Here is a 16011-nt window from a genome sequence, read left to right as displayed (position 1 = left end):
CAAGTATCACCAGCAATGTTTCCCCAAAGGTCCTGAAGGAGTTTCTACAAGTTCTGGGTACCTTGCTCATATTCTTTGTACTTACTCTCCGATCCAGCTCATCCCAAAGCAGCTCCGTTGGGTTTAGGTTGGGGGACTGTGGGGGTCAGTTAATCTGTCGCAGCACTCCATCTTTGTTCTTGTTGACTGGTACATTATTTATACAACATTCCTCATGGCCTCTATATTGTACTAGAATCTGCACTGGTATGAGGCTGACGTCCTGTCAGAGTTAGCAGGAGAACAGAGATAGGCCACTTGCTGGGATCTGGCTCCCCTCAGACCGCTGACCAACTCAGGAAGCAATGGTTACCAACTGGGAGCTTCTCCATTCAGAGTTACCTGGAAACTCTCTTGCACTGTCTTGACTTTTACTGCACTGCTCTCTGTCCTATTCTCCCCCCAACACCTGTCCCCAAACCTGCAACTGTGGCATAACAAATTCACTGATGTTCTTCCTAACATATGTGACAATGAAACTTGAAACATGTCACACGCCTAATGTTTAATGGGAAAGGACAAGGAAAAGCTCATGGGAGTTTTACTTATACAATTCTGAGGGCAGGAGGAAAAATGATTGGTTCAGAGAGATATCCAATCAGATTGTAGAAGAGGTGGGTCCAAGCAACTAGAGGAGGCAGGACAAACCAATCAGTGGTCCTGCCTCCTCTCGTTGCTTGGACCCACCTGCCCTACAATATCTCTCTAAACCAATCATTTCTCCTTCTGCCCTCAGAACATTTTTGCAAAACTCCCATGAGCCAGGGAAAATCTGCAGAATATTCCCCACAAAAGCAACCCCAATTATACGCACCCCCTTTCTGCTGGCCTATCATAATGATAATAAAATAGAGCCCTGGATTGCCAGCTTGAATTCATAGAGGGTGAGCGCTTATTAACTTCGGTACAGCCTAACAAGGCCCTTAAAATGTTGCTCCAGTTGTGAACAGGGGGACAGAAAATCTACAGCGGCAGGAACATGTAACTCTATGCAAGCTGCCTCTGGGTGCCAGATGGGCAGTGAAATTTTCACAGCACACACAAATTGAAGGAGCACTAACAAATGCTCTTTACGGCAAGCGTGCTTCATACCCCAAGCTGTTCCTCATAATTTGAGCCCTGTAAATTATTACAGGGATTTTTAAAACACAAACCCATGAAAAATATTATAGTGTGAAAACAAATTGCCAGAGAAGGCAATAAATCTGGCACTGGATGGTGCTGTTCTGGGCACACCAACACCTACACCAACACCTACACCAACACCTACACCTACACCTACACCAACACCAATACCTCTGGCTGCAAGATTTTAAATCTGCATGAACTGGGACTGCTGATATCAGTCAGAGGTAATGAAAGACGGCAAGCAACTGGTTCACCTGCTACGAATTAGGGTTCTAAAATGCTGAGAGAAGCCATCAGCATGGTGAGAAGCTCTTGGTGTGCTAACAAACCATCAGAGTGTTGAGAAGCACACCAAGAACTTCTCAACATGTTGTTAAGTTCTCAGCTCACAATGGCTTTTCAGCATACCAAGAGCTTCTCAGCACACCAAAAGTTTATCAAAACGTTGATGGGTTCTCAACACACAATGATCTTCTCAACACATTGATGGCTTCTCACCATACCGAGAGCTTCTCTACAAGTTGATGGGTTCTCAGCACACCAAGAGCTTCTCTTACATGCTGTTGGTTTTTCAGATGGGAGATAAAAGCTTCTCAACACGTCGAGGGGTTCTCAGCACAGCAAGAACTTCTCAAAACAGTAATGGCTTCTCAGCATACCAAGAGCTTCTTGACACACTAATTGGTTCTCAGCATACCAAGAGCTTCTCAACACACTGATGGGTTCTCTGCATGCCAAGAGCTTCTCGACACACTTATGGGTTGTCAACATACCAAGAGTTTCATGATAAGCTGATGGGTTCACTGCACACAAAGAGCTTCTCAACACACTGATAGGTTCTGAGCATATCAAGAGCTTCTCAACACACCGATTCCCAGCACACCAAGAGCTTCTCTTACATGCTGCTGGTTTCTCAGAGGGGAGATAAAAGTTTCTCAATACACTGATGGGTTCACAGCACATCAAAAGCTTCTCGGTACACTAAGAGCTTCTTAACACAACAATAGCTCTTAGCATAGTACTGTAATGACAACCATGCCACAAACAGAATAAAAATTGTCACAATCCTGAAATATTAATGCCGATTCTCCAGTAAGCCTCTTTTAATAGGAACAGCACTTGTGAATTTGTGAAAGCACAAAGCTTCCATTGAGCAACCAGAGATTGCTCCGTGTGATTGACAGGTTTGCCATGCTTATCTACTGTGAGTTTGTGGTACTGCCTCGGATACACCGCAGGTGATAGAGGTCATGTGGCACTGAGAATGGGACGGCGTTACAGAGTCAGGGAGAATCCGAGAGATGGGAGATAAAAGCTTGAAGCAAGAAACCCTGTGTGGAGTTCCAGAGCATACAGAATGTCATGCACCCAAACTCCCCCCCCCCCCCCCCCCACAACCCCCAACCCATGTCTCTTATCCTGCTTCCCTGGCCCATGACCCTTGGGACTGACTTTGAAAAGATAATTTTCCACTGCACTCTGGCACAAAAAAAAAAAACTCACAGATGTTTGGCGGTAGGGGGTAAGTCTAAGGAATCCATCCTGAAAAAATAGACTCAACCTTGCCTGCAAATGGCTGCAGATACATCTACAGCATGTAGAAACTTATAGGTGGAAAAAACTGCTGACTAACTATTGAAAAAAATGAAGTCGTTTTAATGTTTTGCTATGTTTTCACCTCCTTAGACAATTTAATCAAAGTCTGGCTAAAGGCAAACACTGGGCAGGACATTTAACAACCAAAATGAGCCATTATAAAGCTCTACCCACGGCTAAAGTGGGCAGCTTCATTAAACATGCCCGTGGTTCAGAGCTTACGGCCACCACAGCATCTGTTTGATATCCCACTGTGCTGCAGTGACTGATGGAGCCAAAAGCCACTGCCTCTCTCAGTGTACAGTTGTAAGATACCAGACTTGGGAGTCTGACGTCACTGTTTTTCAAGAAAAGGCACTGCATTCAAGAGAAACAGAGTAAGGCTGTCTGCTGAAAAATCAGAGCCTACACTGGAACGATATCTGGCCGAGACGGATTAGTGATGAGTGAAGTGTTGGATTATTTTCTTTTGGCATTTTCTTTTGCAGAAATGCACAAGACACGCACACAGATGCGTACAGAAACACAAACATATTTCTCCAAAAATCCATTATTTCAGGAGTGTGAAAAAAATGCATTTTCTGAGAAACTACTTTACTATAATACAATGAGACACCCTTAGCACCACAAATAAACCACGAATGGTTTAATGTTTTGCTGTCAGTGAGGCAAATATGTCAGTGTCAACAAAATACAAACTAATGTCATTCTACGTTCACAATTAGCAATGGTGTTAGCCAGCTAGCTATCTAGCTATCAATGTTATTAAAGTTACTGATATAAAGTAAAATATACAAACAACCATCATGAATATCAATGTTAACTAGTGCAAACATAAATAAGAGTTAAATATATGAGTTCATTATGTAGCTGGCACTAAAACATTAGCAACTTTGGTTACAAAATGTCAAAGGTGACAGTGGAGACATGGGGGTGTTCCTCAATATGCATTCTTGACCATACTTGTGTTCTTGTATACCCGTTTGACATCATCTTCCATTGCTGCCCCCCATATTGCCAGTTTCGGTACGAAGAACAGAAGTACAGAGGATGGTAGGAATCCCATGATGTCATTCTTGCACCACCCTAAATGTTAAGGATACATCAGTTGCATCCTCGTCAAACAAGGCCAATCCCCTGATTCACTGCACACCAAGTTCGTTCTTGGGAGTCAATGACCGGTCTTGCCAAGATCTTTGTGTTCTTGGTATTGAGAAACACTCATGATATGAGGATTAAGAGACACACCCCAGTCCAAAGCACTCTGTTGTCCCAAATAAGGACAAAACCAAATCCCGCCATCCATTTCCTCTCAGGATTTCAATGAAACCTCTAGCAGCTCCTGAAGTGAAGATAAGGCTGGGGTGGGGGGTAGCTCATGCAGAAGTCTGACCCCTGGAAGGCCTGGGTATCTGGCTAGACACAGTCCCTCCACCGAGGGAAGAAAATGCCTGCTAAGATGCTCCCGCATGTCGATGACAAGCGAAAACCTGGCCCTCCCATATATGTTTTGACTCAAGGAAAATGGCAACGATGAGGAAATTATCATCAGTATTGAAAGTATATCGGCACATATTAAACCAGCGAAGTTAAGAAAATGAATCCCGGTTTTACCTCTTCTGCCCCCCTCCCGATCAAGCCTTCTTTTGTCTGACTTATTGCCGACCTGTAATCAACCGATGAGTAGGAGGAGTGGACTCCTCTGGGAATCTTAATCAGTGATCGCCGCTGGATTGCTGGATGGCTAAGGAAGAGTGTCTTCCCTCTCAAATTACATTTGGCCCCCAATGTCTTGACGACAGGCAATCAGCTGCATCGTGGGGAAAGTGAAGGGCAATTAAGACAACATCGTAACGGAGCTCGCCTCTGCTTCACTGGTTGGCATGCCAAGGCTGCGACAGGGCTTGCGACAACTAGCTAATGTGTTCAGCCTTTAAAGTTTCCTGCTGCTTTCTGATTAAATCAAGAGCGAGAACAGTGTTACTGTGTTCCTTCGGCGATATGGTGGACTAAGACGCATTTGTGCAAAAATAAACAAAATACCCCAACGCATGTTGCTGTTACCGAGCTTGTAAAGGCTTCCACGTAGCGTCTTTACGACTGACCCTCCACTCTCAGTCTTTGCAGACTTCCAGTGAGATGGTAGCTCTCAAAGCCCACAAAAAAAAAGAGACAAAAAACTGAAACACACTCAAAAGTTTTCCACTGCCAGCGAAATCGGAGACAGGCTCGAGGAAGGCGGTTGCCATGGCAACTCCCAGGGCCAAGGAGGAAACCAAGTTTATGAGCAAAAGATCAATAGCCTATTCTCTATTCATTGCCATGAAGAGAATTTCAAAGACCAAAGGCCACGTCTGAAAAAAGACCTTAAAATCCCTTGTTTTCTTAGGAGGAAAAAAAATGGAAAAATATATCAAATAAAAGGCTCGTAAATATTTTCAACAGCTCCAGTTAATGTATTTCTTACATTTCTGGTACATATTATCGTACTATATCGGGGTCCGGACTGTAATATTTTCCCAGTTCCCAGGACAACCATCGTCAGAGCGAGGTTCTAAAGCCTCAGAGACAGGCTCAGGTTCTACCTGAATCTAAATCCGAAATCTTATTAGCTGGCCTAATAAAGGACTTAGCAGAAAGCTCTGCTCAGGCACTTGAGCGCCACACTCAGCACCCTCCTTCTATCTTTACTGGACTGGTGAGGGGGGGTGGGTGGCCATTTGCCTTTAGACCACCCCCATTCCTGCCCTGTAACAGGGTTATTAGCTTGTATTACTGCTCTAATCACTGTTTTCTCTCTCCTATTGTCCATTTTAACACCTGACTTGTAATTCTACAACATCATTTTATTTTTTTGCTAAATCTGTTTCTCAAGCACACAGCGGTGGATGAACAAGCTTCACTGGACGGAGTTCAGAGGGTGTTCACATAGGCCAGCTTACCGATGATTTTGATTCTGTTTCTGATTCTGTTTCTGATTCTGTCTCTGATTCTGATGTAAACAGTGATCGTGTTCACATAGGCCAGCTTACCGATGATTCTGATTCTGTCTCTAATTCTGATGTAAACAGTGATCGTGTTCACATAGGCCAGCTTACCGATGATTCTGATTCTGTTTCTGATTCTGTCTCTGATTCTGATGTAAACAGTGATCGTGTTCACATAGGCCAGCTTACCGATGATTCTGATTCTGATTCTGATTCTGTTTCTGTCTCTAATTCTGATGTAAACAGTGATCGTGTTCACATAGGCCAGCTTACCGATGATTCTGATTCTGTTTCTGATTCTGTCTCTGATTCTGATGTAAACAGTGATCGTGTTCACATAGGCCAGCTTACCGATGATTCTGATTCTGATTCTGATTCTGTTTCTGTCTCTGATTCTGATGTAAACAGTGATCGTGTTCCCCCAGGCCAGCTTACCGGTGATTCTGATTCTGATTCTGTTTCTGTCTCTGATTCTGATGTAAACAGTGATCGTGTTCCCCCAGGCCAGCTTACCGGTGATTCTGATTCTGATTCTGTTTCTGTCTCTGATTCTGATGTAAACAGTGAACGGGTTCCCCCAGGCCAGCTTACCGATGATTCTGATTCTGTTTCTGATTCTGAAGTAAACAGTGATCGTGTTCCCCCAGGCCAGCTTACCGATGATTCTGATTCTGTTTCTGATTCTGAAGTAAACAGTGAACGGGTTCCCCCAGGCCAGCTTACCGATGATTCTGATTCTGTTTCTGATTCTGAAGTAAACAGTGAACGGGTTCCCCCAGGCCAGCTTACTGATGATTCTGATTCTGTTTCTGATTCTGAAGTAAACAGTGAACGGGTTCCCCCAGGCCAGCTTACCGATGAGCTCCTTGTTCCTCACATCCAGCGCCATGTTCCTGAGTGCGGTGGCCACGGCGCAGACCACGCGGTCATTGTCTATCCGCAGCAGCTCCACCAGGATGGGCAGGCCCTTCTCCTTGCGCACGGCCGCGCGAATGTACACTGACCACTGCAGTGAGGGAGGGGGGGCAAATCAAGAGCGGCCTTCAGCATCATGGGAAGATGATGAAGTCATAACATGGCACTCTGGGAGACCAGGGACAATTGTTGAACCAAATCCATACTTATTTACTCAATAATCTGTGTACTTTGAGTCCGACATGTTTGATAAGTGTCAGAGTTGTTGCTGGGAGCCTTAATCCAGGTGAAGTCAAGGGACTTGTAGTTGGGGTGAGTCGTAATGTGAAAAGTTTGTTCAACAATTGTCCCCTGTTTCCCTTATGCTGAACAAATTGCAGTGTTTTCCTGCCAGCATGAAGCAAAAACAGTGAGGCCAGTGCACCAGGCCCATTCAGAGCCCTGGGGAACCTCTGTCCTCCAGGCCAGAGTATGTGTGTGTGCGCGCGTGAGTGTGTGTGTGCGCGCGTGTGTGTATCCTTCCATACTTGGATAATATCGCTTGCTCTGTCATATCTCCGCTTCACTCAGCCATCACCATCACTTTTCATTGTACCTCATTCCAACGCCACGTCCGCTGAGCAGGCAGGACCATGTGACGGCCATCAACCAATTCAGTGCTCCACGCTCCGCTTGTTATTTTCATGGTTAACCAAACTCCTATAAGCAGAGTGATCCTCTGACATTTCACAAACTCCCCCCCATCCTGATCCCTCTGACAGGCCCTCGACGGCCCTCCTCCCCCCAAGCCTCAGAATACTCAAAGGTAAAACTCTGCTTCGGGTATGAAACATGCCTTTCTGATGTGACTGCCTACCTTTTTTCCCTGAATGACCACTTTCCTGAGGCTGTGCAGTGAACATGCCCGATTAATGTATGTGACACTGTGAATTTCAACATGTTTCTAACATTCATGGGGGGTGGGGGTGGGATCATGTGAACAGGCCTTGAATATGGGGGGCAGAAAATGCAGGAAGGTGAAGGGGGGCCCATGTGTTGTGTTAGCTTGTTTAGTTAACAAGCCACTCATCCATCCTCCAATTAGCTTGCCAGTGTGGGGTCACATGGGGGGCGTGGAACCAATCCCAGGCAGGGAGGGGATAGCAGTCCATCGATGGCACGATGGGTGGTTTAATGATGCCGATTAGCTTAGCTACATGTCTTTTGAAGGAAAGTACAGTACGAGCGAGAAAGCCATGCCACACAGGGAGAACATGCAAACTCAACACGCAGGGAGCGGAAGCGGGATTCAGACACCTACACGGGGAGGTTTCAGACCACAGGTCTGACCAGAGAGACACACAAGCCTTTCATTATAGCTAAAAGGTACTTTCATCCACCTCCCACTTACGTATGAAAGGAATCCTGGGACAGAAATTGGTTAATCTGACCTTTAATTCATGTGTCGTTTTATTTGGCCTTCTCAAATAAATATGAAAATAGCCTGAAAATCTACATTAAAAACTGCATTCACCGCGTGTCAGGGCTGCTCTAGACCCTGTCTACTGGTCACTACTACAGCAAACAAAGCAGAGAGTAACTGTTTCTCACTGTCCCTTCTCACACCGTTTAGGCCTGCATCAGTGCAGTGGTGATGTCAGTGATGGTGGTCTACGCTGATGTGGGTGCTGAGGCGGCTGCGCGGGGCGAGGCGGGGCGGGGCGGACACTGACCGTAGGGCCTACCTTCCAGCTCCCGGCAGCCAGGTTCTGCAGTGCCCCGGCGGCGCCCTCTAGTGTGTCGGCGTTGGAGCACTCGGACAGCAGCGTGAGGTAGGGCTTGACGATGGAGGGGTGCCACAGCATCTGGATGCCTTTAGGGGGGTCGGCGGTCTCTGGGAGGGGCCCCACACCATCCCACTGGAAATCAGGGACGGGGGAGGGGGGAGAGGTGGGGATCATCTTAGCGCCAAGGTGTTTTGTTTTGTTCGACAGGCCCTGGGGGTTTAACTTCCTAAGGGCAAGCTCTTATACCCCAGAGAGTCAGGCACGGATTCAGGCACTTCAGCCAAGACTGTGGCGCCGCCTGAAATGGCAGGATTAAGGCCTTTAGAGTAGAAGCCTTTGTAAATAATATGAGATTAATAATAATAATAGGTAATAGTGGCAATGGGATGTGTTGGTTCCCTCTCCCCACAGAGACGCTAGATGCACCCTCCAGAGTGCAGGCACACATGGCAGTCTCTCTCCATCCATCCATCCACCCATCCATTCATCCATCCACCCACCCATCCATCCATCCACCCATCCATCCATCCATATTCACTCACACGCCAATCACTCACATGCTTATTCACTCACACATCATTCAATCAAACCTATTGCCAATTTGGCAAATGTAAAATGAATCATCACAGGGGCATCAGTGCTGCGAAAAGGTGAATAATAAAGTCCGAGTCCGAAGGTGACGATGTGCGCAGTGTGCAGGTATGAAAGGAAAGTTATATGTGAGTCACTCTGCTGGCTCATGTGGCCATCAGGAAGCTCAAGAGGAGGGACTTTCAGTGATAGCTTCACACACTCTCCCCCAAGCAGCGGCACCGATGGGTCGTGTGACTCCAGAGTAAGGTATTGTTTTCAGATTTTTAGCACTTTTAAAGTCATTTTAGAGGCAGAACCCAACTGATTACCTCTTTTTCCTATTTTAAAACACTTATAAAATCGGGCCGCTGGTACCCTGCTGGTACCATGCTGATACCCTGCTGGTACCCATCGATGTCCGGTTTGTGTTTCTGGACAGGCCCGTTGGGTCTTTGCATCCTCAGAGTAACGATGTCTGACAGGAGCTTGTTAAGCACCTCGTCACCCACACAGCATCTCCCTCACACTGAGGCCTTGCTGCTTTCTATATACATGTTCCAGGGCTCACCCGCCGTCGATGGATCGTTCAGGACAGCGCCAGTCCCTGCACCCAGCCGCCAGCCCCAGGAGTGACCGCGTACACGGGCCTGATCACTTGACACGGCGGCGCGTCCCATTGTCCGGTACCCCCAGGCTCACGGAGGGATACTGGGTTCTGATCCCTGATGAGGGAAGACTCTGTATCCGCACTGCGAGTGATGTAGGGTAAATGATGGGGGGAGTGGAATTCCCAGGACTGGGGGAAGTCAGGTGACTCCGCCTGGCCTATCATGATCATGCAGAGCTGGGTTCTGTTCCCTCTGACGGCCCAGGACGTAGACGCCATCAATACCCTCACCTCTTTCGGATGATACCAACTATTCTGAGCTGATGCCAAATTGGCTGACTGTTGTCGTTCCTGTCCACCGCCGGCCCTGTCTCCACACCCGTGCCAAACGAAAGGCCTTATTTTGTCCTCTTGTCCTCAAGGATCGTGATTCTGTTCACCCTCATGCCCACAACAGGCCTCATGTACACATTTAGCTCAAAAAAGAAAACAAAAACTGCAAGACAAAAGCAGATCTGTGACTCAAACCCGCTGCTGCATCACAGGGTTTCTGTTCTGACAGGTACTGAACCCAGAGAGAACACACAACACACAAGCTGTCCAAAAAAACACATACATCTATTTCCGGGACAGACAGCAGACCGTGTGCTGGTAACACACCCATCCCTCAGACGTCTCATTCCCAGTTAGGAGCGCAGGACAGCCGCCCAGCTGCCCAGCTACCCACGTCGCTTTAAAGCCACTCGTGCCCAGAGGCTGCGACGGTTCTGCGTGAGGCAGCTGCCAATCTGCCTGGAAGTTTCCAGATCCTGAGAACCGGCCGTACAGCAATGACGCTACACCCCCCCCCCCATTCCAACAGCTGCTCGCTCACTGGAAATCAGCAAAAATGCAAAGGCTAAGTGAGTGAGAGATGGTGAAATATGTCAAATATTTCAGATCCGTCCAAGGACCACGGATCTCTTTGTTCTCTTACAAAAAATCTTACATGTAGATACTGAAGTGAAGTGACTCTTTAGTGTCACTCGGGTTCACTTACAGCCCACCCCGCCCCACCGCCGCTGTCCCCCCCCAACCTGGTCCTGGGCCTTCTTCTTCTTCTTCTTCTTGCCCCAGCAGCCCGAACTCTCGCCGTCCTTGCCCCCGCCCCCGCCGCCTCCGGCATCTCCGCACAGCAGGCCGTCCAGCTCCTCGGTGCCCATCTGCTGGCCTTGTGAGGTCTCAGCGGCCAGGCGGTACGACAGGTTCCTCAGGATGCACACGCAGTTCTCGATGGTCTGCGGCGAGAGCACCAACCGAGGGCTGTTTAATTAATGACCTGTAACTATGTTAATCTGCTTTGACATGGGGTATAATGCAGTGTCCATGAAGCTTTGGTGTAATCTGTACAGTGTAATCTGCTCAGTGTAATTCGCACAGTGTAATTTGTACAGTGTAATCTGCATGGTGTAATCTGTATGGTGTAATCCAGTGTTTCTCCAACCAGTCCTCGGGGGCCTCCAGATTTTTAATCCCTCTCATCTCCCAGGAAAATACGAGAGAGCAAAAATGTGGACTGTCTAGGGGTCCCCGAGAAAAGGTTGGAGAAACACTGGTGTAACCTGTATGTTATAATCTGTATGGTGTAAATCGTATGGTACAATCTGTACGGTGTAATTTGCATGGTGTAATCTGTAACCTTCATGAAGGATTTTGGCTACACCCACTACACCCATATTAAGCTTGAATGAGAAATCGATGATTATTTGCACATTAAATTATACATTGAATGTGTTATTGATTTTCAGGTTGCTGATGTAAAATTAAAACCACGAACAACAGAGAGCTGCAAACACTTAATGAATGTGAAGGTTGTAGGTGGTATTATTGCCAGAGAGTATATACATAAGGGGACAGTGGTCTTACATAAGGTGCAATTTAGAGCATATAAACTGCACATTATCCACTTTATTAACCCCTTGATTCATAACGCTTAGTTGCGGTAAATTCTGCATATAGCTGGAAACAAATGGATGGCATTCCCTCATCTCTAAGTGACACTGGGCTCGTCACAAGGTACTCACGCCCATATGAACATAAAAAACGTTCTTTTAAATATATACGAGGATTTTGATTGGAGTAGGATGAGCACCTACTCCAGAGATCGCATGACGTGTCCTAAGGCTAACCAGGCTGCGGTAATTTATACAGAGCGGCCAACATTATCATTAGCCAATAATATATTTTGAATCAGTGAGTGACAGGAGAAGGGGCCAATCAGCTTTCAGCAGGGGCTACTGGACACTGCTGCGTAAAAGACCGTCAGCCGCTACGAACAGAAGCATCACCTAAGCAACCATGTTTCCATACGTTCTCAGGGTGCAGCCATGGCAACCTTTGGCCACATGTAACCCCCCCCCCCCGCGGACACACCTTGCTGTCGATCTCGCTGCTGCCCAGCGCAGTCTGGATGACGTAGAGCAGCGCGTCGGTGAGTCCCTCGCACTCCCGCATGCGTCGCCGGGCCTCCTCCCCCGCCGAGCTCACGTTCCTGCGACAGGGGTCAGGAGGTAAGAGCATGTGCACCATCCGCGGGCCCTAACCCCGTCACTCTCTACACAGGTAACACGGGGGTCTCGACTCCAGCTTCTTTCGCACGATTCTCAGATTTCAATGGGGGCTGGTTCGAATCCCAGGCTTGGCAGAGTGATGTCACTGTTGATCCCCTGAGTAAGGCTTTCTCAAAAATGTATGCCGATTTACATTTTCAAAATAAATAAATATAAAGTATCATAAACCGTGGTTTTCACAAAGTAAACACGTGCAGGAAAAAAAAAAAACAGACGGGAGAGAAGCAATGTTTAGTAAGTAGGCAGGAAGCGACTGGTCTGTAATTATACCATTAACATGTATCACTTCTCTGCCTGTGCTGTACACAGAATGAAAAAAAGCAGTCAATCCTGAAATGTGCCCAAAGAAACCAAATGTAAATCTCAGTACAATGTCACAGGCTGGCAGCTGCAGTGCGGAGATGCTTGGCATTAAACGCAACGCAGCATCCTTCCTACAACGATGCCAAAAATCCCTCTGTTCCAAAAACGGCGATAGCTGCAGACAGTGAGTAACAGAGTGCATTTTCAGGAGTTACAGCAATAAATCTTCAACGCAGTCCTGGTTTTTATTGCATTATCTGCCTAATGGAAAACCCAATTTGTACCGGCTGCTTTACTGACAATACAACACTCCTCGCAATACATAAGCCTTACGATTATGATTCCTCAGTCAATACGCTGCTGTAACATTAAAACAGGGAGGAAAGTAAATGATATTAACAAGCACAGGGGGGGTTTGTTGAAGTCAGTGCCGCAGTAGGGAGGACTGAAAAGAGAGAAAACATCGCCCACGAACCCGGCTTTCGTGCGGCTTACTGTCTGACATTACAGGCACGCTCCGGAGGGAAGGCTGCAAGCTAAATGTCTCCCTGCTGGTCTGTCGTGGAGCACAGCGGACATTCCTGACACCTCCAAAGTGATCATGCTGGCGACTGAATCCATAGGATGATTTCAGCAGTGCCGCTTTCATCCACTCAGAATAAAACAGATATACTGCCATACAGCACTGCACAGAAATACTACTGTACAGTACAACACATACCAGCACACACAACTCTATAGATAGGGTACTTCTCTATATATCTGCGCAAAGATACTACTACTGCTTGACTGTACTGTTTTTTGTCATGCTGAGTTACTTCTTACTCTGCCCTACACATGGACAGCACTGCTTTCCATTACACGGAGACACTCGTTACTCCGCCCTACACATGGACAGCACTGCTTTCCGTCACACGGAGACACTCGTTACTCCGCCCTACACATGGACAGCACTGCTTTCCGTCACACGGAGACACTCGTTACTCCGCCCTACACATGGACAGCACTGCTTTCCGTCACACGGAGACACTCGTTACTCCGCCCTACACATGGACAGCACTGCTTTCCGTCACACGGAGACACTCGTTACTCCGTCCTACACATGGACAGCACTGCTTTCCGTCACACGGAGACACTCGTTACTCCGCCCTACACATGGACAGCACTGCTTTCCGTCACACGGAGACACTCGTTACTCCGTCCTACACATGGACAGCACTGCTTTCCGTCACACGGAGACACTCGTTACTCCGCCCTACACATGGACAGCACTGCTTTCCGTCACACGGAGACACTCGTTACTCCGTCCTACACATGGACAGCACTGCTTTCCGTCACACGGAGACACTCGTTACTCCGCCCTACACATGGACAGCACTGCTTTCCGTCACACGGAGACACTCGTTACTCCGCCCTACACATGGACAGCACTGCTTTCCGTCACACGGAGACACTCGTTACTCCGCCCTACACATGGACAGCACTGCTTTCCGTCACACGGAGACACTCGTTACTCCGCCCTACACATGGACAGCACTGCTTTCCGTTACACGGAGACACTCGTTACTCCGCCCTACACATGGACAGCACTGCTTTCCGTTACACGGAGACACTCGTTACTCTGTCTTACACAGGAACTGTAATCTGCTCTCTACACAAATACTCCTTGGCCCACAGAGGGACAGCACTCTCCTCTACTCTAAAGAAGGGAGTCTCCTCTCTCTTCTCCATCTTTCCCCACTACAGCATGCGAGTGTTAATTATCCACAGAAAGCAGACCGAGCCTCCTGCCGGCATTACTCCGAAGGAGTATCCTCTCCTTAGGTGTCAGTGTGGAGCTCCCAGCAGCCACCACTGTATTCCTACCCTGGTCTCCAAAGGCCTGTTCTCCCCCCCCCCCCCCTTCTCGCCTGCCTGTCGCATTAGCGTGCAGCAGCGCAGGCTGCAGGGAAGCACGCGTGCTCCGGCGAGCCGGCGGGTCGCCCAATCTCGCATCTCCAAATGGGGTCTTTGACATCGGCGGCGGTGTCGCGTTTCCATGGTGACGGTCCGGAGTGGCATGACGTACAAAGGGGGAGGGGCTGGGCTGAGAGGTTCAGCGGATCGGCATGGCGGGGTACACGCGCACCCAGCATACATCAGTGAAATACACACCCACACACACACCACACACGCACTGCATCTGCTCACAGCCTCCCCCCCCCCCCCACACACACACACACACACACACACACACACACACACACGACAAACTCCCACACGCGGCACATTTACAACACGGCTTTAGGCACCTTAACACCTAACGATGCCATCTATACCGTCTGTGTATCAAGCGCCTCAACACCTCAAATCATCATCTTTGATTTTATCCATCTGATTCACTGGTAGAGACGCCACATATTTCCATTTATTTAAATTTTAGGACCCTACATAAAATTTTAATTAACCGACAATATTTATGTTCGAAAATAAAAAGGCGAAACAATCATGCTTGACATACGCTGCTCTCCTCTCGTGTTAATGTGGCCTTTTTCTGGCTGAGCTTGGAATGCAGTTTGTAGTAAAACATATTTAATTGGTTACACCGACATGCTTAGCTACAACAGACAGCTGTTGCAGAAAAACAGTGAACCTTTACAGAAGTCTTTCAACAGGTCTAAACTCGCGATTAAGCAGGAGAGCGAGTGAAACTTTTTGGTGGTATTATATAAGAGGCGTACGGACCCACAGCAGACGCTGGGCACCAAGGGACGACTTTCTGTATGGATTTCCGTGACAGGTGTTTGATCGAGCTTCCCGCCGGCTACGGTGACAAGGCGACACGTCGTGATAACAGGCAGTGGCCTCAGGGGGGCGCACTACTCTGCTGCCTCCTGCCCCTTCACCATCCGCTCAGATGCCCTGCTCCTTAACCACCCATGAAACAGATTAATTAGCACACCGAGTCCGGGGATTGTCGCTTGCCACGTCTTTCCCCCGCCAATTGTTGCAGTATCGATGGACCGATTTGTGGCCGTCCGATTAAAATTGTGTCAATTGTGTCCATCTTTTCCTCTCCTCTCCTGAAGATACACAGTAACTTTGGGAGACGCCACTGTATCTGCTCCTCCTCAGGCAGGTGAGGAGGTAACAGTTCTCCTATTCCTTTGCTGGAGGCGTTGTGGCCAATTTGCAGAAGGACCTGCCTTTAGTTACCTGCCCCACACTGAGTAACGGTGCATGAAGTCACACAGCACAAAGCATGTGCAGGCAAACTGGGGGCAAGTTAAGGGTTCAAATCCCAGGGTCAGCAGAGTGAAATTGCTGTTGGGCCTTTGAGTAAGAGCCTTAAACCCCAATCGCTCCAGGGAGTGGCTGACCTTGCTGCTACTATTGCGAGTCGCTTTAGGTAAGAACACCTGTCAAACAAAGAAATGCAAAAGTATGCAGACGTTCCCTGGACATAAAAGCCCAGCGCGCCCCCATGACAGCCCTGCAGCCGGCCAATC

At 48.0% G+C, this 16011-nt stretch overlaps 1 protein-coding gene across 3 annotated transcripts in view; it reads right to left on the bottom strand.

The window, feature by feature from the left end:
• The window catches only part of LOC111835418 (catenin delta-2-like), a 191406-nt gene that overhangs the window by 26377 nt on the left and 149018 nt on the right, over window positions 1-16011 (bottom strand). For all 3 annotated transcript variants that reach the window (XM_072711094.1, XM_072711095.1, XM_072711096.1), the window contains 4 exons: window positions 12024-12141; window positions 10688-10888; window positions 8378-8563; window positions 6606-6756 (listed from right to left, as the gene is read on the bottom strand). In XM_072711094.1, coding sequence (XP_072567195.1) covers window positions 6606-6756; window positions 8378-8563; window positions 10688-10888; window positions 12024-12141 — 656 coding nt within the window. The remainder of the gene's footprint in view (window positions 1-6605; window positions 6757-8377; window positions 8564-10687; window positions 10889-12023; window positions 12142-16011) is intronic.

The sequence above is a fragment of the Paramormyrops kingsleyae genome, chromosome 4 (genome assembly GCF_048594095.1).
Source record: "Paramormyrops kingsleyae isolate MSU_618 chromosome 4, PKINGS_0.4, whole genome shotgun sequence".
NCBI classification, from domain to species: domain Eukaryota; kingdom Metazoa; phylum Chordata; class Actinopteri; order Osteoglossiformes; family Mormyridae; genus Paramormyrops; species Paramormyrops kingsleyae.
The sequence above is the reverse complement of the archived record's forward strand: the minus strand, read 5'-3'. Positions and strand labels throughout refer to the sequence as shown.